The sequence below is a fragment of the Phasianus colchicus genome, chromosome 1 (genome assembly GCF_987193195.1).
Source record: "Phasianus colchicus chromosome 1, bPhaCol1.hap1.1, whole genome shotgun sequence".
NCBI lineage: Eukaryota > Metazoa > Chordata > Aves > Galliformes > Phasianidae > Phasianus > Phasianus colchicus.
This window is the reverse complement of record NC_143436.1, coordinates 54,885,306-54,910,639: the sequence shown is the minus strand read 5'-3', so window position 1 is coordinate 54,910,639 and position 25,334 is coordinate 54,885,306. Positions and strand designations below refer to the sequence as shown.

The 25,334-nt window shown below is 41.3% G+C and overlaps 1 protein-coding gene across 1 annotated transcript in view; it reads right to left on the bottom strand.

The window, feature by feature from the left end:
* Positions 1-22,715, bottom strand: part of APPL2 (adaptor protein, phosphotyrosine interacting with PH domain and leucine zipper 2) — a 33,933-nt gene extending 11,218 nt beyond the window's left edge. Inside the window, exons 1-9 of the mRNA XM_031600040.2 lie at positions 22,445-22,715; positions 18,074-18,172; positions 9,037-9,096; positions 8,491-8,562; positions 6,443-6,530; positions 4,308-4,349; positions 4,131-4,189; positions 3,043-3,189; positions 737-819 (exon numbers count right to left, since the gene is read on the bottom strand). Of these exons, the coding sequence (XP_031455900.2) occupies positions 737-819; positions 3,043-3,189; positions 4,131-4,189; positions 4,308-4,349; positions 6,443-6,530; positions 8,491-8,562; positions 9,037-9,096; positions 18,074-18,172; positions 22,445-22,498 (704 nt within the window). The 5' untranslated portion in view covers positions 22,499-22,715. The remainder of the gene's footprint in view (positions 1-736; positions 820-3,042; positions 3,190-4,130; positions 4,190-4,307; positions 4,350-6,442; positions 6,531-8,490; positions 8,563-9,036; positions 9,097-18,073; positions 18,173-22,444) is intronic.
* Positions 22,716-25,334: the final 2,619 nt, after the last annotated feature.

Here is a 25,334-nt window from a genome sequence, read left to right as displayed (position 1 = left end):
TTTAAAATAAACTATGAGTGTTCTCTCTAATGTGATTATGTTTTAAATGTAAAGTTTACAACATTTACAAGGACTTAATTATAATTAATGTCAATCTTCACTAGAACAGAGGAGGAGAAAGGAAGAAAGGATCTCAAAAGTAAAAGCACAAAAGTGGGGCAGTTTATTGCAGTAGGTACTTAAACAAAGCAGGCTGAACACAGTGAACTGACACAGCCTACACTGGATGTGATAAGTTCTGTCTCTAGGGCAAGGAGCTTTAATTAACTTGTGTAGCTACAACAATAAACGCTATGAGTCCTAAATGCTTATTTAGAAGGTTGCTGTAATAATAATCCATGATTATTATTACAGAAGAGCCAACCAGTATAAATACTTCTAATTCAGAATGTACTCTCACTTCATTATATTAATTCTATTAACCCATTTCAAGCCCAAATGTCATGCTTTTGTGTTCACGAAGAGACACTGCGGTATAAGAAAGCATTTGAATGCTTCCCTGGCTACACTGTAAAAATACTCCTCAGTGCACTGACGGTACTTTCCTTTATGTGCACAAACATCCCCCCACCTTTCCACTTGCTGCTGTACCAAAGCACATCCAAAAGTGCAATACAAGCATGGAAGCATTCTCCTTTGTTACAAACAGTGGCACTATCTATTATTGCAAAAGGTTACAGTGCTATTACTCAGAATTCAAAGGAACAAACAAAAAGAAACTAAAGTATTATGTCACCTTTGAACCATGTCCGAAACAGATGTCAAAAAGCTGTCCAATCTTTTGGAAAACATCTCTGCTCCTTTCTTAAAAAAGTTGATCTGAAAAATATAAAGAAGGGACACTGAAAGTCATCTTGGTTCTGGCAGACAAATAACAGATTGTGGGGGCTGCGTTAACACTGATCCCATTGTGACTGATGCTTTGGGCTGGCAAAATAAAGGCTAAAACAAACGTGTTGCCTTTCTTTGCACTTTTTTCTTTTGCACCTTTCCACGCTCTCGTATGCCCTTTTTCACACATAAGCTATTGGCTGCTGACAGGTATGTTTCCAATGAACTTGCTGAATGACCACAAAGAGGGAACAGGCAGCCTTCTCTCACACTGGCACTGTGCAGAATTGGGTCTGTGGTGTTACAAGCCACTGCATGCAATGTCACCTTGTCAACAAGAATGGGACTGAATCATCCATTAGATTTAGTGGACCAACCTGGAAATCTATAAAGTCAGTCAGGAAAATGATGAAGTGTAGTTGTGCTAGCACACATCTCCAGAGCAATCAGTTCTACATTTTTACCATGGATTTTGTTCTACTAAAGGAACTAAAAAAAAAGCCACAAAGACCGAAGTGTGCTTTTTACTGAAGAAGCTGCATTTGCTTTGCCAGTATGGCTCAGCCAGCATTCAACAGTACAGCCACACAGTTCCTTGTAGGCTTCATCTTGGATTCTTGCTCTGGGGCACACTAGGAACACAGACATGGCTTGTGGTGTGTGTGTGTAATTAATTAGTTTTATCAAAAACATTTAGCAAACTATTCTAGAAAGAAATGCAGAAACTTCAAAACAATTACTTGCAGTTAAGCAGTTTATTTAACACAACACTACTCGTGATTCCACTCATATTCCCTAATTCTGGGTCATAGGATTCCTCTTACCCACATCTCAGATTTCTGCAACTATATGCTTGGCCGCAGACTCCCTTTACAAAGGAGAGAAAGCAGACTCTCTTCAAGAATGCTTCACCTATTTATTTCAGAAGCCTACTGCTGGAGGGAAGAACACTGCACTCCACTGACAATAATGAGGGGCTGACGTGTCCAGTTTAGACTTTGAGGATAGTTTTCAGTCAAAGAAATCCTGTACATTAGCCACTACTTCTAAAAATTCCTTATGTTCTGCTCTTTCTTTGGAAATGTGAAGTACTAGCCACATGCTTTGAATCATCAATAAAGAAAATATATAGTTTAAAAACTGAAGGGTGATTCTCATTTAAACATCATGATTTAAACATCAAAATCAACAGGCTTCTGACCATTCTGCCTTTCCCATGACAACCTGAGACCTTCCTGCACAAAGCACTGAGATATGGCAGTTTTTCCAGATAAAAGAAGTTGTTTGGCTTCCACAAAAGGGAAACTGGTGCAGTTCTTTTGCTAAAGATAAACAATCATAAAATAAAGAAGCAGTATCAACTACGATGGTGGGAAAAGTGACTGAATTCTCATTAAATACCTATTTTATACAGAAAACATTATCAGCAAAAAACAGAGGACAGTGGAAATGATGATCCACACTGCCATCTCAAACAGACCATTGCACCCATTTTTATTATATTTATTATATTTATTATATACCCAGCTCTCATTTTTCCCTTTGCTTTCTTTCGTCAGTTTCAAAGCACAACAGATACTTAAGATGGGCCAGTAATGAGAATCAAGTGCTGTGAAAACACTGGTTTATTAATCCTCCTAACATCCTGGAGAATCAAATTAACAGAGTACTACCTCATCTCACAGTTTTGAGAAATGTGTGTTCAGCCATTACAACAAATTGCTGGCAGAATGAAGATTAGACACAGGATTTCCCAGCCTTATGCTCAATCCACCCTACTGTTCTGTTCTTCTAGTTCTCCAGGGCATGCTCTGTTCCTTGTGGTGTGCACTCCTCATCAGTATGCTGAGCATTATGTGCCAGGAGGGGAAGTGCTACATAGGAGAGTTTGTGCAGACACTGAGTAAACAGTAGAAGTAAATGCTGTTGTATTAAAAACTTAGCTGTGAAAGAACTAACCCCAGGCTGACTTTGCATACAAGTGTACAGTACATTCCCCCCCACACACACACACTTGTATCTCTCTTTGATACCTAAACACTGAACCACCTGTCACAAATGTAAACAACTGTTAGAACCCAGGCATGCTGAATAAAGTTTTGGATTATTTTTCTGTTTTCATTTTGTCAGTTCTTGTAAATTGATCAATCCAGAGCTACAGTGTTTTACTTTTCCCAGGGAGAGGCCTAACTGTAGTTTCACTGTCCGTACCTGTCCTCGTGTATATCCTAGCATAGGTTCCATCATTGCCACTCTCTTCCTGTACTGCAGAGCATTCAGGGCACAGTAATATTGCAGAGATGAAAGATGCTGCTTTCTCCTTGCATTCGCCACTTCTTTTGCCACTTCTGCCTTATGCTAAATAAAAATTGGTAAGTAGGTTGACAATTTGTTACTGTGCATAAGGATACATTTACTGATTATTTTCAAGTTATCTTTAGACAAGGTTCATTACAGAAGGTTCATTAACATGAAGGATGAGAAACTAACATAGGAAATCCAAAACCCAAATCAACTTCAAGCCCTGCTCTGTAAAAATACTTAAACATTTGGGCAGTCCCTGTGGTTATTAACTACAAAACTATCACAATTAATATTCTGGATCTGATCTCAATGCAAGAGATTTGTTTGCAGCTGAGATCACAACCCAAGCCTCCAAGTGCAGAACACAGAGATGAATAATTCATAATATGCTGTATCACATTCTGTTCTGCACTGCACACCCTTTGAAGGACCATGCTGGTGAACTGAAGCCCTCTCAGCATGGGGCCATCATACATTTCTAGCCTATAGAGGCATTATTTTGGAATAGTGGTCCAGTGGGCAAGGAAGAAGAAACGTAGAGCAACCCCACCAACACAGTTTGGTGTGCCATAAGTGACAACTTAGAGGCAGACGTAGAACAATGGGATGCTTTATAAATAGCAGACACAAGGCTTCGAGACACGCTTTGCAATGAATTGCCCAGTGATACAGCATCACCACATCAGCTGTAAAACAGTAGGCCTATACAAGTCTATTTATAGCCATTTGGCTATTTGCCTCCATCTGAAGAGATCCTCTGGACTGCAAGGGCTATAGTTCAGCAACACCTGCCACCTTGGAGAAACAGGTATAACTGCTGAATTCACGTCTAAAAGCTTTGTGTCTGCTTAGAAACTAGATCACCAGTATTCCTGAGCTACTGTGAATTTAATGATGAACTCTCCAAAGTTCATAAGCTTATGTAAGGATTAGCTACAGTGATGAAGACAGAATGACTGATGAAAACTTCTCCTTTTCCCTTTCAAGTTTTTTACCTTTTCATTTTCTTTCCTTTTCGGTAACCTGCTATACTTTGCCATGGACACGTCATGTTCTGTAGACAAGGAATATTATTTTTTTAGAAATGTGATGTGTGTGTGCATAGATTTAAAATGTCTTCTGTGATATAACAGGTGCATATCATTAGAAACAAATGAAACTAGGAAACATACCAGTGCTGGCAAGGCCAAAAAGATCCTTCAACGTGCTTACTTCTGAAAAAGAGAAATTGAATATTCAAAGTAGAAACTGCTGTAAACACTTGGTTCAACTGAGATCACTGATGGCATGCTTAATGCCTGTCATTCCAATCCTTTAAAAGCAGAGTGTCATGCCTGTCTTCAAAATTATGTCATCAGTTGCAAGACAAACAAACAGGCAGACAGGAAAATAAGAGTTGAGTTAGTTTACTTGATAGAGAAAATTATCACTGTGAAAAAGATTCTTTGTCTGTCAGTGTAGTTTACCCCAAGAAGCACCATTTCACTATGCTTGTTATCACAAAAAGCCCATGTCTATCAACAGTTCTGAACATCCTGACAAAGTTTACGTGATATCAAGAAATTTAACAAAGTCCCAGTGACATGTGATCTAAGCCCCTTTCATGTATGTAATTTTCTCCATCAACGTGGAACTTCTTTTGCTACTCTCTGTGAAAATAATTTGTTATCCAATACATCTGATTGCCAGCTATGATGCTGATGTGACAAACATTGGCCACCAGTTTCTCAGGCGGTAGAAGAGATACTGAACAGGTGGCTCAGCTTCGAAAAGCATGGGGTGCAAACTGCTCTCAGTGCTCATATCAGTGTACATTGTAACTGGCAAAATCCTTCTCAAAAGGCTACAAAGCAAACACGTTCATAAGACCTGCTACTATGCAACTGTGAAAAGAAAAATGGTACAACTGTAGGATGTCGTCATGGTCTCTGATTATTTTAACAATCTATTCATAAATCAGCTTCATGCCAGCTCTGTCTTCCCAGAACACTTCCACATGATTCTAATGTAGAATGACAGAAATTCCTTCCAGGTCTGACTTCCGCTTAAAGGTTTCTATAATATTCAATTCATAACAAGTTAAAAAAAAAAATACAAAACACAGTTAATCTTCTCTGTTTCCACATTTAATCCTATGATGAAATTTCAACATGGCCAGTCCCCTAACAAAAATGCTTCTCTACAGATAGTGAAAAACAGTGATCAGCTCATGGGCAGGTAGAATGAATATGATTTTGACATCTAGGGAAGTTAAATAAACTTTCATTATTTCTTATGAAGCAGCTGAGGCTTTGGTTTCTGTCTTTTCTGTCCCCTTTTATGAACAAGGAACAAAATTCCTACAGATGGGAACAGATTCACTGTATCGGTTGAAGCCACATTAAGGAGGTGTTAAAGCCTTTATAGAGCCAACATCTTACCATCCAAACACTGCTACGTATTCTTGACACTATACTGTGAACAACATATCCAATTTTATAACCACCTTGATATCTCTGCAGTTTCAAATGAGATTCTATGATATAGGAAAACTAAACTACTATTTAGCTGTGGAGTTCTGGGTTGTTTTTTGTCTCCCATATCATGATGTCTTTAAGAAGTATATAAGCAGGAGAGTAAATTTAGCATGAAAATTGGTTGCTTTTTCTTTAATTCTGCAGTAAGAACTCACGTTCCTGCGGCATGAGTAGGTTAGAGTGTCCTTGAAAGAATTTGTTTCTTGAAATTCCACCCAATGTTTGCACTATTGCTTTGCTGTTTAAGTACGGAATTTCCAAGTTTGTGCAACTGAGTTACTTGGAACTACCCGTGGATGGCAGGGACTTAAAGAGGACTAACTGCTTAAAAGGGAGGGGACATATTATACTGTGGAATTAGGAAAGTATTCCTACTTGTGCTTTTCAAACAATCCCAGACGTCTGCAGAGGGATTAATGTTGTTTGCAAACCAGATTCACTGCTAAATTTCCCTGTTTTAGGCAACTAAATTGTCACTGGCTTCAATGAAAATATGCTTGTGTAAAAGTGCAGTGACACAACAAAGAACAAGGTTGTGTATTTCCAAACTTCACCCATCCAGAGCATATACCTGGTGAAACTGCACTGTTTACGTCTGAGTGAAAGTATATGTCAATGCAATTCTACAGCAGGGAAAAAAAAATAAAAAATAAAAAAACCCCCACAACTTTAGTGTGAATTATCAAAAAGAACAAATTCTTATATGGGACTATATGACTATACCTCAGTTTATTACAAAATAAGCAAGAAGAAATACCAAGAGGAAAATGAAAATTTACAATACAACTTACCTGTGAGATCCTTCTCCCGAAATTGTATGATTGGGAGAATCATTGTATCTGCAAGCTGTTTTGCCAATTCAGAATGGAGAATGTTGAGCTAAAACAGAGAACAGAGGAATGCTCAAAAACACAGTGCAATTAAGAAGAATAACACACACCGTTTGTGTTGAACTCTCTGTAGCCAGTGTTGATACAGGCTATAAGGCATGTTTGTTAACTTTAATCACAAGCAGTAAAAGTTCTTAGCAAACCTTTCATGTAAGGTCTTCTGATGGATTTATATTTCCACCATTTGGGATCAGAAATATTGCAGCAAGACTGCCAAGCGTCGCTACTATTCACAGAACTACAGAATTGTTTAGTTTGGAGGCATCTCTTGATATCATCTGCTCAAACTACCTGGCTCAAGCAGGGCCAGCTAGAGTAGGCTGCCCAGGCCCACGTCCAGTCAGGTTTTGAGTAACTTCACAGATCAACACCTCTACACTATTAATTGTTCTGGCCTCACTAAAAATCCATGAGCAGCAAACATCAGGTGGTTTATTGAAATTCTGCTGTTGGGCCTTCATATTGGTTCCTTTGGAAACTCATGTCAAACGCACCTTAACACCACCTGAAAAACTCATCTGCTGATCAAATCAGTAGAAAAATGACACTCGTGGCTACAGACCAGTAATTCAGTGTGATTAAAGCATAATTCCTAGAGACAGATGGGGGTTTTGCCACAGGTATATTCCTGCCTACTGTTTTCTAAGGATCCAAGAACTTTCCAGTTCCCACATATTGCATTAGGGCAGTTCACCATTAATTCTAGTCATTAACAAAATTAGATCACATGTGTAATCTGCCCTTACTGTCCAGTTTTTGTTAGTCTCTATAGCTCAGAGTAACAAATCCACTTCTGCAACCACAATCTCTCTCCATTTACGAGGACTGCCAAGGACACAATCACAAGAAGGGGCAATATTCAACTTTCACAGAATTTTTCTGTTCACACAAAGGAAACTTTGTGTGTCTCTAAAATTCAGCAAACGAAGACATATTTTAAAGCATGTTTGATATTGTTTAGGATGAAGGACAGGCTCTCATGTCACCAATGCCATGTCGAATCTTAAACGGGTTGTGACAATTATCAATCACTGCTAGAGCACCTAATATGGGATTCTGCCTTACACAGACATGATAATCCCTGCACTTGCTCACAGTATCATTCTGAAGGCCTCCAGGCAGATTAGGAAGGAAAGGATGAAGTCAGCTTTTCTCATCTGACAATACAGAACTTAATGAGGGCAACTCAACACCTGGAGATAGGACATCTGGAACAAAGGGAAGGGGCTAACAGCCTTAAAAGGAGGCTGAGGAACAGAGAAGGCTCTTGTGAGGGAAAATGTGACTGAAAGAACTGAGCAGCAAGGTTCTCTCATTTCAGCTCACAAAGGGAACAGCTCTCTCATATCAAGGAAGGAGAAAGTTCTAGTTTTTAACTGCTTGTACTTCACAAATACAAGGCTCATGGCAGTAAATGATCCTTTCAGCTATCTCCTGAGAACACATGTACAGCAGAAGGCTAAGGGCAAACTTCACCTTTAAGATTCTTCTCATTGTATCATTAGAGTAATTCATGGGGTGAGCACAGCACTTCAAATTTTTAACTGTCCTGCATTCATCCAAGGGCAGTTCTGGCTCAAACTAAAGCTTGAAAAAGTATATGCCGTTTTTAAATCAGATGAAATGAAAAATATTTCCAGTTTATCTGAAACATGTCGTGCTTCAGACTCTTTTCTAATCCCCCTATTTAGTAAATTGAGATTTGCTTTGAGAATAGCACATGAGAGGAAGCCACAGATCCACCTCTGGTGCTCCACAAAGCTAAAAGCATCATTACTAAAAGGCAGTACTACACTTCTTTCCACCTCTGTTTAAATGACTCCGTAAAACCCAGGCACAATCTAACCTTCAGTGGGAAGGTTCAGAACAAAAAGGGAAAAGACCACAAGAAATAACCCTCCAATGTTCCATTACCATTGTAATAACAAAATACTGGCAGTTCAAATTACCTCATCCACAACTTTGGAAAAGTAATGAAGGGTGGATATCACTTCTTCATCTCCTTTTCCTAAGGCAAAATGCTGAAAATAGAAACATGCCTTTGGTGAGTATCAACAAAACTGACACAAGAAGTGTTTTACTACAGAGGTAAAAGATAATTCTACAGTAAGACTAAATGAAAAAATAGCAACTCGTTAATACAAGTTCTTTATACTCTGTTTCTCTTGTTCAAAAGTAATAGGTTTTAGACAACATGCAATGAATGCTTATTAGGCTCATTTTAAAGTAATAATCACACAGTAGGAACCAATTAGCTTGCATCTTCATAAATTCATTAACTAATAATTTGCACTGTTTCTGTTTCTTTCTTTCTTTCATATTTTAAGATCCTGAGAAGTGACTTAACTCTGTTGAACATCTCAGGGCATTTTGCAAAACCCTTCACATGAAATCAAGTAAATCCTGTGGGCTAAGCACTTTTGAAAAGAATGCTTTTTGAACAGGCTTCTTTGCAGATGCTGAAGGGTAAGCCAAAGGTAAGATGTTGAACATACCTGCTTTTCGTAGGCAAGGAGCTGCTTCGAAAGCTGCTGTGTGGCAAGACACATTTCATTCTACAAACAAAAGTTACATATTAATAGAAGTACTTGAAAGTCTGCAGCTTTGCCATTAATACTATTTCATGAGCGGCTCCTTGACCAAATCTGCAACTACTTACACTGATGTTCAGTTGTACACGAACATTCTCAAAATGCCTGAGTAGAAAAGCAGTAATTATGAGAAACTAAAGACATAATCAATGCAGCTTTTTTAAGTTTAAACTCTTTGAATAGAGGTTAATTTGTGGGAATTTTTTTCTTCCAAGGTAGATTCAGAACAACTTCAAACATGAAAGTTGTTGTAACATCCTAAGAATGGTTCACATTGATTAATCTTCTTTTTTCCCCAAATCTACAAGAACAAGGAGAACCAGTAGATGTGCTCTTCTATAAGGTATTCCTGCTTAGGGAATGTACTACAATTTAACTAAACTGCCTTAAGTTGATACAGGACTACAAAAGAGTGCATAATTCGGTATTCTTACAGCTAAACCAAATGAAAGTATACACACCCTTAAGAGTGAGACAAAGCAAGACTTGTAGGGAGGATGTATAATTTTGCTTGAACTAGCTGGAAAAGAAAGAAAAGCATTTGGATATGTCAATTTCTAATACATATTCACAACACTAATATATCAACTGCTATTGCCCCGATTTGTTAGCAATGACTTAAAAACGAAAAAGTAAAACGGAGCAGGGGGAAATGAGTTCTGCTTTAAGCCTTGACAGATCCTTCTCTTCCTTGGTAAAATACAAAACTCATCACTTTTCATTTAAAACTTTACATATTTGGAGGGGGAAATAAAATGTGCTAAGGTCATGGAGAGCTTGTAAAGCTCATGGCAATCTCTGAACTGCTTTAACAGCATTATGCTGGGGCTGGTACAGAAAACGATTAAAACTAGGACAGAGTTTGTGTGTTCCCTCCCTGTGTCCCTCTGAGCAAGCAAAGCTAGCCATCTGGGCCAGAAATTCTGAAACTTTGGCCTCATGCCACCTCTGACATACTGCTCTACAGCCTGCTGTGCCTGCACCACCGTGGCACACCAAAAAGGAGGGTTAATGCAGACAGCAGGCTCATCCCAATCGTTCAGCCAGGTTTAGGTGTGCACAAAAGCACAGAAAAAAAAAAAAGGTTACTTTTTTTTTTTTTACTTACCACAGCCTAAGTAACAGCAGCTGTATGTGAAGAGCTGCACTGTGAATGCACAGCAGAAAAAGGATGAGCTAACTCTGACCTTCTTAAAACACTGTGGTGGTAACACTCAGAGGAGGCTGAAGATAGCAGAGCAAAGGCCTTCCAAGTCACAAACAAGGGGTCTGAGCTGGAATTAATCTGGGTCCCAACTTGGATCATGTGCAGCTCATGACTATTCTCACCATTCTCACAATGATAGATCAGTCTTGTTTCTTGTCTCAGACCAATCACTGCACTTTCATCAAGTAGTAATACTCAGGATTCATGCAAGATCTGCAGGTTGGTTATACAGACTGTGAAGCTTTTAACATGAAAAAGCTTTACACAATCACTTGGCACGTAAGTATTTCCGAAGCCAGTGGATGGATAAGGATGTTGTGACTTAATAAGTTAACCAGCCTTGTTAAGAGCTCAGGGAAGGATGGGAATAAGCCTTAACTACCCATCCACAGGCAGCACGACACCCGAGAGACTCCTCCACCTGCAGAGTGGGAGCTGGCTGGCAAGCAGGGACTTGATGACAGGAGGAGGCTCTCTCTGTGTGGACTGATGACATGAAAAGGGTGTGCTTGTTTGCGTGCGTGTGGCTGTAGCCGAAAGTTGAATTGAAGACTACAGAAAGCAGCAGAAGTTCTCAAGCCTGGGATCTCAGCCATGAATACAACCTCAAAGCAGAGTAAGAACTGTAAGAACAGCAAGTCCTCGCACAGCAACTGCGGTGCTATGTGCTACTTTTATAGCTGGATTGATGTCAGAAATCTTTTGAAATCATCTGAATTTAGAAATACGCTTTTTCCCCCCTCTTCTTTCCCCACAGAAAGTTGGGCTGACTTGGGGACAACCATTCTACATATTATTCTGCCACATATTACTTCTGCCCCATTGATGCCAGCAGGACGCATTCCTGATGGCTCTTACTGGATTGATTCTTTGTGTCAAAACATCACCAACCCTTTACTCAATCCTGCCCACACAGAGGAGGGAATCCCAGGTCTTGCCTCCTGTTTCCCAACCATGCCAGACTTTGCAAAGGTGCTTTCATCACATCACGCACACAACACAAACACTTGTAAAACAATTCACATTAAGCCAGTGAAATTAAATGCAATCATTACATTGCGTAAGGAACAGGAAGAAGGCAAACTGCTCTGCTGACCTAGTGGTAATACTGCATTGCTAAACACACTAATCTGGGAAAGTTTGGTTAATCCTCCTCCATTTGTTCCTAATCAGCCTTCTCCTCCCCATCCCCCCCCTCCCCACCGACTCCCACTACTAATCAGTCTCAAGACTTAAAAGCTATTTGCATTTATTCACTTGGCAGATCCACTGAATCCAGGGAAATCATTTTAATAGGTTTCAACCTAGTTCTTAAACGTTTTGCTACAGAATTACAGCAACGTTCACTTCCTTCATCCTGAACTGACTGAAATTCAGCAAACAGCAAAAGAAAAGCTATTACCCAGGTCCCAACTGCCTGCTCAACATCTCTTCCACACTGAAATTTCAGAATTCATCAAGCATTGCCAAGTGGAAGAACTATTGACAAAGTAATACTTTCAGGCAGAAACATAACAGAGACCTCAACAGAAATCCAGATATTCTACATGAAGGCAAAATTAAACAGTACTGGGCCTCACAAATATATTAATTTTCAGTTGATGATTGTACACACCAGGAAAAACATCACTGCAGTATTAATGCAAAAAAAATACAGAAGGAAAGACAAAAGGTTTGGCACCAATAGGTACCAAGCAAACAGTTATGACCAAATCTCGTGCTTTCTTAAATTTAAAAAACAAACCAAAAAGCTCAGTTAGCATGCTAAGGCAAACCCTAAGAGTAGATTTTTCTAAGTTCACTAACATCAGTTCATACCGGTAAGGTCATGGGAGTGGTGTCTTGAACTTAGCATTAATCGAACACAAGCAAAAAACCAACAGATTAAACACCATTCAGCTCAGCTCTCGAGTTACTTCAGTGCCTCATCCTGCCTTCAAACAAGTCAGCTACAAAACGTCCAACTGCTGGTGTCTGATCTACTGCCAGAGTAAAGACACGTGATTTTCTGGGCTGGTTCCTCTCTCTTCATTATCACCTTTATTCACCAAGCTGTTAGTATCAGAAGAGTCCGTGATTCTTCTGTTACACATCTGTAAGAGATCTTCACTGCATTAACCATTTATCAGTGAGGCAGTCTGTCACTTTTCAGAATCTCTTTCTTCTATTTTCCCCAAATAGACTCAGAAAACCAATACATTCAAGTCAGACAACTGTCTGCAGAGTGTCTTCCAGCAGACTTCAGATTTGAGGTCATGTAAAGGATTAGGTTGAGCTATAAATTAACTTCTAAAGACAGGGAGCTCTTCCATCGTGTCTACTTCCAATCCCAATGTAATAAAGCTTTCTGCAAAGCTACTTTCCTATTCCAGCTAAAGCTGGCATTTTTAAAACTCTGCAAGTAACCAGCACACAGAAATGCTAAGCACTCCTTCATGTAAACAAGATAATGGAAAAGGTGTTTATTCACGCAGCCTACCTGTACAGAATGAAACAGAGTAATGTTTGGCTTACATTGGGCTTAATGTCTGATAAGTAAGGGGAAAAAAAACAGCAAAGTAGTAGAAGGAGGAGGTTCAGAAAGCAGCTGCAGCCCTCTCATCCTTCCAGAAGCAGGGAGCACGTTTACCTTCAAAACCACACAGCACAGAAAGAACTGGGTCTTGATACAACTGTCTACACACACGTTACCTAACTACAAAATACAATTCCCCAGCAGCCTGGTATACATTACAGCCCCACACATTTAGGTTTCCATATTAAATGGCTTGGAAACTTGAACCCAAGGCTGAATGAAGCCAAGGCTCACCAGCGCGCTCAGGCTGCCCAGCACTTTACAAGATCAGGCAAAAATACAGTTTCCTCTGCTGCTGAGTCACAGCGTGGCATTCAGTCCTTACAAATACGAACGACTCAGCAAAGGATCATCTAACAGCTGGAAAAAAGAAAGGCACTGGTCAAAACACTGCTGTAAAACAGCAGAAGCAGCCACTGTAGGATGTCTAGTTAATATAGAAAGAATCTCTTTTCAGTGTTCTGCAAAATAACTACTATGGGCAGGGCATCTATGTATGATGCTTCCTTGGAGCACTCAGACCTCCAGATCCTGCTTAGTGCACTGCTGGCTTGCTTTCAAGCATGGTGTCAACTCCAACTTCATCATAATTATTAAAAGCAACTCCCAGGGCTTAGTAAATACATTAATTCTCATGTGATAACACTCTGTTTACCTGTCAGCAGAATAGACCTCATGGTGCAAACCCACAATGAATACGGACCAATAATAATATACACAGTATTTTACAGAAGTCAGTTCTGAACGTAATTTCTTCAGTGTTTGTCTAATCTGATATTCTGTTGAAACTTCTGTGTGAGACTGAAATGCTAACAAAGTTTATTGTTTCAAAAGATTTGCAAGGCAACACAGCTTTTCCATCAGCCGTGGAATTAAAGCAATTAGAAGAAGGAAGAAAGTGTTTACTCATTATTTTGGCACAAATTAATTAAAGAATTCAGAACTCTTAGGGTTAGCTATGTGACATAATAAACCTCAAAATCCATACGAGTTCTAGAGAACTTGACATAATCTACTGATTACAGCCTGATATATACTGATTTACAGTCAGGATGATGAAACAAGGAGCACTGTTGAAAAATGAAGTGCCATGAATTTGGGCAGAGAAATAACACTGTTATGGCACTACTTCAACTAGCCCTGGACAGATCATCCTACTACCTAGTAGAGCAGTGCACAAACCAAGACTATTTCCTAACTGCCGAGAGTTTCCCTAAGGATCTGGCCATCAAGAGGCAGCCAGCCCAGAGCACCTTGCTACCTTACTCATGCGACTGCCATCACAAGGCAACTGCTCACAGAGACACTGACACTGAACCCAATTCCTCCTCACAATCCCCACGCTGTTTTCCCTCTGGATATATTGCTGAAGGCAATGTGGGTTTATTTTGATTCCCTTTATGCCACCACTGTTTTCAGTATCTAGACAGATCTGTCAGAAATAATGAGATGAAACCTCTTTCCAAGGACAAAATAGTCCATCTCATTTTCCTCTAATTTGCTTAAATGTTTATTGCTTCTTATTGTCAGTAGAGACACAATAGTCTCCAGAGTTTTTAAATGGCACTTTGTTTCGTCAAGTGAAGATCACACGTTTCTGCAGTATGATGAAAAACCAGAGATGAAGAGAAACCTCTGACAATAACATCCTATGGCAGTGGGAACCATGGAAACCTCAGCACACAACTTCAATAAGCAAAGTTTTGTAACAATCCCTGCTAGCTGTATCACCTGCTGCTCAGGTAGCACAGTGAGCAGAACAGTCAGCATAGCACTCCCAGACACAGGCAGCAGTAATGCCAGGTGCAGCACAGAGGTTTGCTTGCAAGGATGAAGAACAAACCCTGTAAGGAACACTTCTTCTGTGTGACCATCCACGTGGCAGACTACTTCAGGGGTTCAGCTGGAGAACAGAACTACAGCAGGAAACACGATCAGGTTTATTTGAAGTAGAGTTATAAAAATACTTCTCAATATTTACACATGTGGGTTTGCCAGATCTGAACCTCGCTCCATGAGCACAGCTCACACATTCGGTTCCCTGTGACCTTCTGCAGAACACAGCAGTCACACACTGCACCCACTCTGCAGCCAAAATGAAGTTCTGCTGGAACATGTATCGTTCTGAAGAGTGACATCCCCAGCACCTAGCAGGATTCTGTAGCCCAAAATTAAAAACTTAGGGATTAAAAAAAAAAACAACGAGCTCTCAAAAAAAATCCTACTTTCCAAGTGTTTTTAAAAACCTCTGAGTAAGGACTTCTATCTGTCTCACGTTCCTTTCCATTGATCCAAGCACTTAGAGCAGCTCTCACTGTCAGTCTGCAAACTTACTGTGGCAGTGCACACAAAGCAGTGTCCTGGGACAAATATCTGTGTATATCCACAAGGGTAATTAACAGCTTTCAGTTGGTATTGACAGCAAGTCCCCAGAGACCCTGCAGTGCGTCCATTAAGAACCACCAACTATTGTTATTGGATCACAAGCTGTAGTGGTTTGAATTACATGGCAAGCCAAGTTTTCATCACAAAGAAACACCAACATTCTAGTGAACGTCTCCAAAAAAAAGTTGAAAATATGGCTGAGATAAATCTGGGAGATCTTACAGTTTAGAACATAATCAAAAAGAAAATGATTTACAATGTTAGAACTGTTGTTCTGATTTAGGGTGGCAAAAAAAATCTCATTTTTCAGTACTGTGGATGGGTACAACCCACTTGTGTTTAGTCTAACTGCCACGACTGTGATCGCAGCCATTTTTATGGCTGTGCAAGCAGAACTTTTATCACTGCTCCAGAGAAGGTCAGTCCCTGTGATTCCTATTGTACAGATAAGGAAGTAAGAGTATTGAATGGCAGCGACTCTGCAAAGACAAAGCAGTCGGGAAAATAAAGCAAAAGGAAATTCAGAATCTGTCTCCTCACTACTCTCAACTTCTACACTCTCTCCACTAAATCTCGTTCTGTCTCAACCTTGAAGTGTGTTGGGAACACAACCTGACAGGCACACAGTGAGGCCCAAATACTGAGTCTCCTAACAAAAGCAGCAGGAAAAAATTGTTTTCCCTAAAGTTGTGATTAAGCAGAAAAGAAATATTACACACTGATATTTCTTAACCTCCCACTCATGTTTTGTGGCCAATTTGGTATCATATTTCTCCTTCTGATGCAAATGCAATCATAACATTTTGTAGTAAAGGGTGTGTGCAGCTCCAAAACTGAATGTGAATTCAATCTGAAAGAGCGTATTCTTTGGAAATATTCAGAAACAGCTCCTTAAAAGGAAATGCTGCCATTTGCAAAGCTTGGTAAAATTAGTCAGAAATCAGCGTTATCCTACACAGCAGTGTGGAATTAACCACAGCATATGGCTGAACTAATTATTCCCCTTAATTTTTATTTAAAAGTCAGAATTTTATCCCAACTGTAGCATAATCTCACACCAAAATGCCAATACTTTTTCAAGTGGAGACAGGGAGAAAAAACGTTTTGGTTCCCTTTAACACTTACATAATTAATTTGATCTTTTTCTTGTTTGCTAAGCAAACAAGCTTGACCAAGTCTTCATCACAGGCTGCTAAACCTGCATTTTCCTAAGTCCATGGCAGTGCAGAGAGCCCTCCTGTGCACCCATACAAAGCTTGACTTAAACAACAGTTGTATGCCTTGTATGCCCCCATCTCCAAATGCATCAGCTATCTTGAAATATCTCAAGGCACACATCTAATATTCCTAAGTGACTGAATATTTAGATCAAACTAAAGCAGGAGCTGTGCAGGAAGAAGTGGCCAAAAAGAGCTAGGAAAATGCAAAGACTCAGTAGTACTGCAAAGCACAGATGGGTAAATGCATTGATATAATGAGAGAGGAAATAACAGTGGGGAAAAGAAGACTAAAAACTGAGATGGAAACGAAAAGGCAAACAAAAGCAAATGAAGCATTTATTTGTGAATCAAAGGCTAAAGTCACCACTTCCTAAAATGGCATCTGAAAAAGGCATCAGCAGTGGATAGGGACACAAACTGGACACTTAAAATCAAACCTTATTTACCCTCTGATTTCCTTCCCATTCCTGCTCTTTGGTCTCAGATTTCCACCACCCAACAGGCCCACAGGTTTAAATCTCAGTGAGACTTCCATAACACCCATCACTGACTCATAGTGTTGATTTCATGCCTCCTCTCGAACCACTGCCAATATGCTATATTGCTTTCCAACTATCTGAGCTGTACTTTAAGTCTGTGACAGTTCTGCATTTGAATAGGATCCAGGACATTAACACGTAATGTCTTCAAAGCTGGATCTTCATGATGTAGGTAGCTAGACTGCTCTTTCTTCCAAGTCATACCACCAGTCAGTCCAAAGAGCAACCCCAGTACCTTCCACATTCTCAGCTGCACTCACATTCTCTGCTGCACTGCTTTACGAAGAGGAGAAGTATTGTTTTGAAGGAGTTCAGGCACCCAACTTACATGAATGCTTGCACAAGTCCCATGAGATACTGGGTGTGTCTCTAAAGACCTAGCTAAGGTACTTTGAAACATCTGTCCTATGCACATGGGAACCCCTAGCTTCACTCACAATCACCCAGGTTTTTTTTTTTTTGGAAGCACTGGATATGAATGACAAGTTTTACTTTCAAAGGGACTCAGTCACCTAGGTTGTGTAAGTGCTTGAAAAAGTGGTGTTCTGCTCCTGCTCTCCTATTTTTCACACCAATTACTTCAGGTACTCACGTTCAGTATGACTCAAAGTATATGTTCTCTCTATAATCAATGGGCACAGAGTTTCTTTAAGATGGTGAGTCACAGCATCAAAGTTAGATGCCCAAGGTCAGTATGAATATCTGTTGGTGTATTGTGTTTATGTGCAAGCAAGCAATTTTGTAAAGGGTGGCCTTCTAAGATACTGTAAAGTAAGGAAATACCGCAGTATCTCTTCTCTGAACTGTATGGAGGCAGTCAGAGCAGGTGAACTTTTTTCATTCATATGACTTTTCCAGGTGATAAAGGACTGAACTATCAGATGGAAAACACCCAGGACTCTCCGAAGCTACAAGAGGTGCAGGTATTTGGCACCTTTCATGTAAACAACAGCATCAGAATAGCAACTTATCTTCTGCTGCCCATGTAACAAAAGAAAAACTAATGAAAAATTACCTGAGCACCGTAGACTCGTTGCATTGCCTGAAGCAACTGGTTTGTGTATTCAGTGAGGGTTCCTGCATCTTCCTCAAAGACACTGAGCAAAGAGCGAGTCTTCCAAAAGAGAAAAAAAGCAAAAAGTTTCAGTCTCAAGGGAAAATATTTTAAAAATTCACAAGACTTTGTAAATAAATGGTAGCAAAAAGACAGATTAGTCAGAAACAATCAGCCTCCCACTTTGTATAGCTCTGTTCATTCAGAATTTCAAAACATGTAGAATTTAGCCCTTCTGATAGGAATAGGTAAACTGAGGCAGTAAGAAGCAAAGTGATAGAAAAGCTATGGCCAGCTCTTGATTCTCTGACTCCAGCTCTAACTAATAGGCATTCCTCCCAGCATAAGCAGGAATGTAAAAAATCCTGAATATCTGCCTGCTGACTACAGTAATCCAAACCACGTTAAGGACTCTGGGTCAAACACTAGTGCTTGCTCACTTTACTTCCCTAACATCACACTGCATCACAAGCACTCCTTTCCATTAGGTAATTTACAGAGTATTATTTACTCTCAACTGTCTTGAGCAACTCTTAAAGGGCCACTGACAAAGCTAGGGGACATAACCACACTAAACTGAGTGCTCATCTACAACAGCAAGCATACATGTGTACACATGTTCAGAGATGCCCCCTACTTTCTCCACTCTGCCAGGTCATCCTTGACAACAAATAGAGGGGAAAAAGACAATAGCCACAAGTATTATCTTAAAGACATGAATCCCCTTGGCTTGTTTTGGTGGAATCATCAGGAACTGCGAATTACGTTGCTTCTGAGATGGGAAAGAAAAATATCTCAGAATAACACTGAGCTCCAGAACTCAGATCAACACAATATCGTAATGACACTAAATGTGACCGAGCCCCTTTAACAAAGTCATGATCTATCCTTAGTCTTAATGTTGGTAAATCCAATGAGTTTGAAGCTAACTGGCAATGTCTTCCCATCTGCACAGCTAATTTATATTACTCCAATTAGATTCATCTGCTTACCTGAGGGGCACCCATAAACTCGAGTACTTTAGTACTAACAGAATGAGAGCTTTATCCAACCTCCTATTGCAGGAGCCTTCTAATACTGCTGAAGTATCCAAGTACCAATGTGGAAAACTTATTTTAGAGTCTTAATGCAGTCTTAAGTAGCTCCACAAGAAGTACTTCCTCAAGATGCTTATTTTTTGCAAATCCATCAAGATTTTGTTGGTCCTGAAAAACTCAAAATCAGCATCCTTCAAGAACTTTGTCCTGAATGTTCTCTCTTCCCAACAGGGACAGTGGTATGATTCTGAGAGTTTTCAGCATTTAATTATCATTTCAGTAATTGAAAGCATGCTGCTTTTGAAAAATACCTGCTTTTAAAAGTTTCATCTTCAATGATGCATTAACTAAAATAAACAAAACAAAAGCCATCAACCTATCTCCTACCTATACAGCGCTTATCTCCCCTGCTGTGTATTAGAAAAGCAGATAAACTCCACAGGTTATAAGGATGGCTAAAAAAAATAAAACAAAGGAAGGCAAAAATGACACAACCTGACATACAGTGTTGATCAAGGCCAATCTCAAGCTAAGACTGAAAAATTAAAAAGCAGCTGACTGAATGATAGAATGAATGAATGGTTTGGGTTGGACGGAATCATTAAGACCACCCAATTCCAACCCCCCTGCTATATGAATGAGACTATGTATGATGTTTCTGCGTCCTGGAAAAGGTTTACAAACCCAACTGTTTTCCAATTCCTAAATCTTACTGAATTTTTGCACATTCAGTTTTTCAGATGTCAAAATATGGGTAAAGCAGCATTGGGAAAGCATTTCTGAAAGTCTTGGTCTCAGTTATTGGCACCTTCATCAAAAGTAATAAAAACAATAAATTATTAAGCAGCTTGGAAGTTATGCTTGGAAATTTTCATATTGAAGAACACTTTTAAATTACCGCAACAAAATTCCAGCGTATGTAGTTTTTGTTGTTGCTGTTTTGACAAGATCTGGAATGGCAGACACTGCTGCTGAAACTAAGCAGTAATCCAAGTATAAGCTAAGAATTTTGGAGGCCCCATTAATAGCATCACCATCTTGGCTGCTGGAAACACAGGAAAAAAAATCTATTTTCACTTAAGTATTTCCCTTGGTTTTAGCATGGCAGCTTAAGTAAATTTCCCTTCTACACTGTGACCAAGCACTTCAAAATTAAGCCATTTCTTAAGGCCATTTTCGGTCAGCACTTGGAGACAAATCAGAAAAAAAAATGCTGTATTGCTGGGGGATGGAAAATCAAGCTTCAGAAAAGTGATGAAGAAATAACAACAATCTAATCTTCTGTCTTGCACCAATTTACATACCTCATGCACTTTCTAAAAAAAGTGAGGTTATGTCCTCATTTTATTACCCCTCTTTCAGTGCCTGCACAAGGCTGAAGTGAATCAGGTCACTTTATGCAGAAGTACGATCACATAAGCAGCTACACTGCAAGTTCCGTGGAACAGAGACTGTCTGCCTGCTTTGATTTTGTAGTAACCAGCTCACAGAAGAACCCAATAGAGGTGTGAGTGTAAAGTCCACCACTCAAGAAAAAAAAAAAAAAAAGATAAAAATGGGGGGAAAAAATGATATTTCCCCTATGAAAAAATAAATTTTATCAACAATGGACCATGGCACAAAGTTAAGCAATGCCCATCTCATCCAAAGTTAAAGAACTTGAATAAAAATTGATGACCAACCTAAGCCAAAACAACCTGCACACAGCCAGGTTTATGCACAGCCCAGTATTTCCAGTAATTGAAAAGGATTTGTTAACAGCCTTCAGGTCAGAAGAAAGACTAAGACCTCCAAATTCAATTCAGTGCTTTGTTCAGCTGCTTCCACTCAGTGTTACATTTTTAATCATCGAAGGAAGCGTTGACTGAAGAGGAAAATGAGTTCATCTGCCCTGTGTGTCAAGTTCTTCAGCTCCACAATGCACTGGGGAGGTTGCTATTAAGAACATTAATAACTGCTCATAATAAATCTAGCATACTTTGGTACAGAACACTGTACAGTTCAGGTCAGAAGGAACTCTGGAGGCCATCTGGTCCAACCCCTGCTCAAAGCAGGCATCAGGCTCCCTCAAAACTGTTCCCAGTTGAGTTTTGAAAATACACAAGCTTTGAGATTCCATGACACATAAACATTTGATAAAAATCATTCTTATTAGGATGGGATTTCATGAAATCACAGGAAAATGGGTTAAGAAGAAAAGCTCAAGACAAGCCTTAAGACTCATTAACTCCTGACAGGTGCAAGTCCAATCTTTCCTTCAAATGACTCATGACAGACTCTGTAACACCTTTCAGCCATCTGTTCCACAGTTTACCTATTGATTCCTCCTCCCAGTCCATCAGCAGATGAGTCTGAGTTACGATATTGGGATACTTAGGAGAAACACCCATGCAGATCCATCCTGCCCTTCTTTCTCCTTCCTTGCTTCACCCACTACTTCTGTATCTCTGCCTGCTTTGCATTCTGACCTCAAGTGTACCTTCCCCACCCTTCTGAGAAATTTCCACTCTCCCTTTCCCCTTTTTTCTCCCACCCCTCCTCCCATCCTCCCTTGTCAGCTCCCAAGGCCTCACACCCCCCTGGAACGCCCACAGCCATCCCGACATGTCATATTCTCTGCTATAGGTTTTCCACAGTGCTCAGGGGACGCTTTTGCAGTGAAGAGCAGATGCCAGCATGGGAGCTTGCAGAGACTGAGAAGGAAAGACTGACAACTGCCTGGCCTCCTTTCCTGGCCCCATTTAGAATGGGGTCACCTTCAGTAGGATTCAGCCCACTTATCCCCGAGGGAAGCCCCTATATCTGATGCACGGCCCTTGGGGCCCTTCATGAGGAGTGCGGCCACTGGCAGCCAGATCCACTAGCCTGCTTCTGTTGCCTCTTTCCCTCACGTACCAGGAGGGAGTCAGGGCAACACGCCGTGCCCAAACACACCTCGCCTCCAGCACACCCAGGATGGGACAGCGTGAGGGAAAAGCCACGGAGACGAGAACAGGCGTCGTGCCCCGACCTTCCCCAGCGCCTGCCAGACGCAGACATCACCTGTTTGTCCCTGACAGATGACCGTCAGGAAGCCAAAGCCTTCCCCTGACGCCACAGGGCTGCCACCGGCCGCGGAGCATCCCTGCTCCCCCTGCACCCACGAGCTGAACCCTCCGACCCATTTTTCCTTCCACCGGTCGGGAGCCGCCCCCCGGTCCCTGCCGTCCCGCTCTGCCCGCGGACACCGCTCTCCCCGCCCGCCATCCCCGCACTGCTTCAGCCGCGCCCCCCGGCCCGGCTCGGCTCCCGCTACCTGCGGGCTGTCCTGCAGAGCTTCTTCCAGGAGGAGCTTGTCGACGGTGGGCATCTTGGCGCTGCGACGCGGCGGGGTGCAGGGCGGGCGGGCAGGCCCCGTGTTCGGCTGCGGCGTCCCTCCCCACGGGGGCGGCCGCGGCTGTCCGTCCGTCCCTCCGTCCGTCCGCAAGCTGCGGGTCACGGCGGCTGCCTGCGCTGGCGGGGCCGGAGTCGCTCACTCCTCCCAGTTCCCGTCCGTGGGAGGAAGCGAGTCACGGGGCAGGGCTGGCAGGGGGTGGCTTCCTGCCGCCATTAACTCCTCGGGGGCCAGCGGGCTGCGTGCACCGTGGTGCCGGAGCCTCTAGACGGAGGGTGTCTCTTCCTCTCCGCCCCAGCTGCCCCGCTCATGGCCCTGTGCCCCACAAGCAAGAAGGGGCTGTGGGTCCTCCCCTCAGCTCAGAGAGATGCACCCTGGCTGCGAGAGAGCAGGACTGCGATGGAAATGAAGGGAAAAGCGCCTCATTTTGGGGGCTTGAGGGCCTCTGGCAATCTCTGGCCCGTTGCAGTCTTCCTTGGGGTGTCCCCGCTGTGCTCAGGCAGTGTACTGAACCTGCAGGCTCTGGGAAGCACGCCGAGTCCTGGGTGACTTTCGGGGTTCAGGGCAATCTGTGAAGTACTGTGTCCAGGCCCAGGACCCCAGCCCAAGAAGGATGCAGAGCTGTTGGAGCAGGTCCACAGCAGGGCCGTGAAGATGCTCGGCGGGTTGGGGCAACTGCTCTGTGGTGAAACGCTGAAGGAGTTGGGCTTGTTCAGCCCGGAGAAGAGAAGGCTGTGGGGAGACCTCTTTTCAGCCTTCCAGTACTTGAAGGGGGCTTACGAGCAGGAGCAAGTCTGATTTCTTAATACGGTCTGCTAGTAATAGGACCAGGGGAATGGCTTTAAACTAAAAGATGGGAGATTTAGGTTTAGATGTTAGGTGGAAATTATTTACTCAGAGGCTGGTGAAACACTGGAACAGATTGTTCACAGAGGTGGATGCCCCATCCCTGGAGGCACTCCAGTGGATGGCAACCCTGCAGGGAAGTGGAGCTCAGTCTTTCAGGTCCCCTCCAACCTAAGCCATTCTATGATTCTATGGCTAAGCCAGGCATGCTTACAGGCAGTCCTCATCTGGGGTGTTTGCATTTCTTCTTATCTGTGGATGACTACTCTGCAAGCAGAATTACAGAATGCAGAGTGCTTCAGGTGTGTCACTTCCAGCTCTACTATACCCCTGTGCTGGTGGTATTGGAAGAGACATGTTTTCCTTTACTGGTCATCTGTGTACAAAGCCATAGTTTTGTTACCAGCATACTGCTATCTTAAATGTGCTGGATAATATAAACATTTGGACAGTTGTGTAGGTGATACCAAGTCTAGTATATTCAAATACAGAAGTTATTTGACCCTTGGGTGTTCCGTTATCTTCACTTTTTTGGAGTGTGGCCATCACAAAGCCCACTGGTTTTAGATGCCTCAGTTTTTTTTAACAGTCTCAAGTTTCTGAACTGAAAATCAATTAGAATAGTAGAATAATTGAATTTCCCAAGTCGTAAAGGATCCATAAGGATCATCAAGTCCAAATCCTCCATACTTGCCATGGATAGCCTTTCATTTTTCCACTTGGTTCAGGGCAAAACTAGAGATATTCAAAAATAAAATCCCATTTAAAATAAACCCACACATTTCTGAAGAGCCTTGCCTATTAAGCAGATCATGCAAACAAAAATATTGGCTGCAAAATGAGAAGATGTCTTCTTAGAAAAAATGCTCACCTCCAGATACTTCATGTTGCTGATCTCCTTTGAAAGAAGAAAAATAGTTGGAAAAGAAATCATGCAATCTGAGTTGTAAAAGAAGTCCAAACATTTAGCATTTGCTGTTTTGCCATTATAATAAGTGGATGCACTTTGCATCTAAATCCTGCTCGATTCTGTTATTCCTAAGCAATAGGAAGCATTCTATATGGCAAGAAAGGTGACTGCTAAATACAACTCTTCTTGTTGAGGAAGACTGAACTGAACTGACTGATTCAGTTAGAATACAGTCTTAGAAAAATGTTACAAATCAGCTGGATGATCATTTTCTTTAATTATGTAAGAAATGATCACTGAACCCTGCAATTGTGGTTAAGGTATTTCTGTGGGTCTGACATTGATTGGTATTAATTCTGAAGCTTGTGATAGGACCTTTAACCCAATGTGCCAACTCTGCCGCAGTATGACTCCACTCCAGCAGTCCTGAAGCTGGACTCCCTGTTCCAGCCCCTACAGCAGGAAAAGCATTCTCATGTTCAGTCTTCTTCTCCTGCCTGAATAAAGACACTGAACAGTAATGCAAATCACCAGCTAGGACCGAATGTATCAAGTTTGATGGACGGTATATATTTACACAGTGGGAAAACAAAAATAGATATGGCTTTATAATGATAATGTTTCAGAGAATTTTAGAATGGTGCAAAGAAGTCAGAGGTTTTTTTGTTTGTGTATAGAATATGAAGCTAGGCATTAGACTTAGGAATCCGTGACCTCTTCTGAGCCAGTTTCAGTCTGTATTAAAGGCTTATTTTTCTTTCTTCAAAGATTTTGAAAACATTATTTAAAATTCACTGAGGAAGAGAAGTCCATGCTTTACATATCTATATCTGCTAAAGTAGCTTCAGGGCATTTTGGAATATTTCCCAAATATTTGTTACAATGATCCCCATTTCTCTCTGTCCTTTCTCTGTCCTCTTCCACCCCTATGTCCTGAAATAGCTCAGCAAAAGCTCTTCCCCATTAGGTTGTTCTTTCACCAACAAGATCTAAGGATGGCTTGTGTTTTCATTTCACGTTGTCTTCCTTCACAACAACTATCTTATCTTGTTCTTC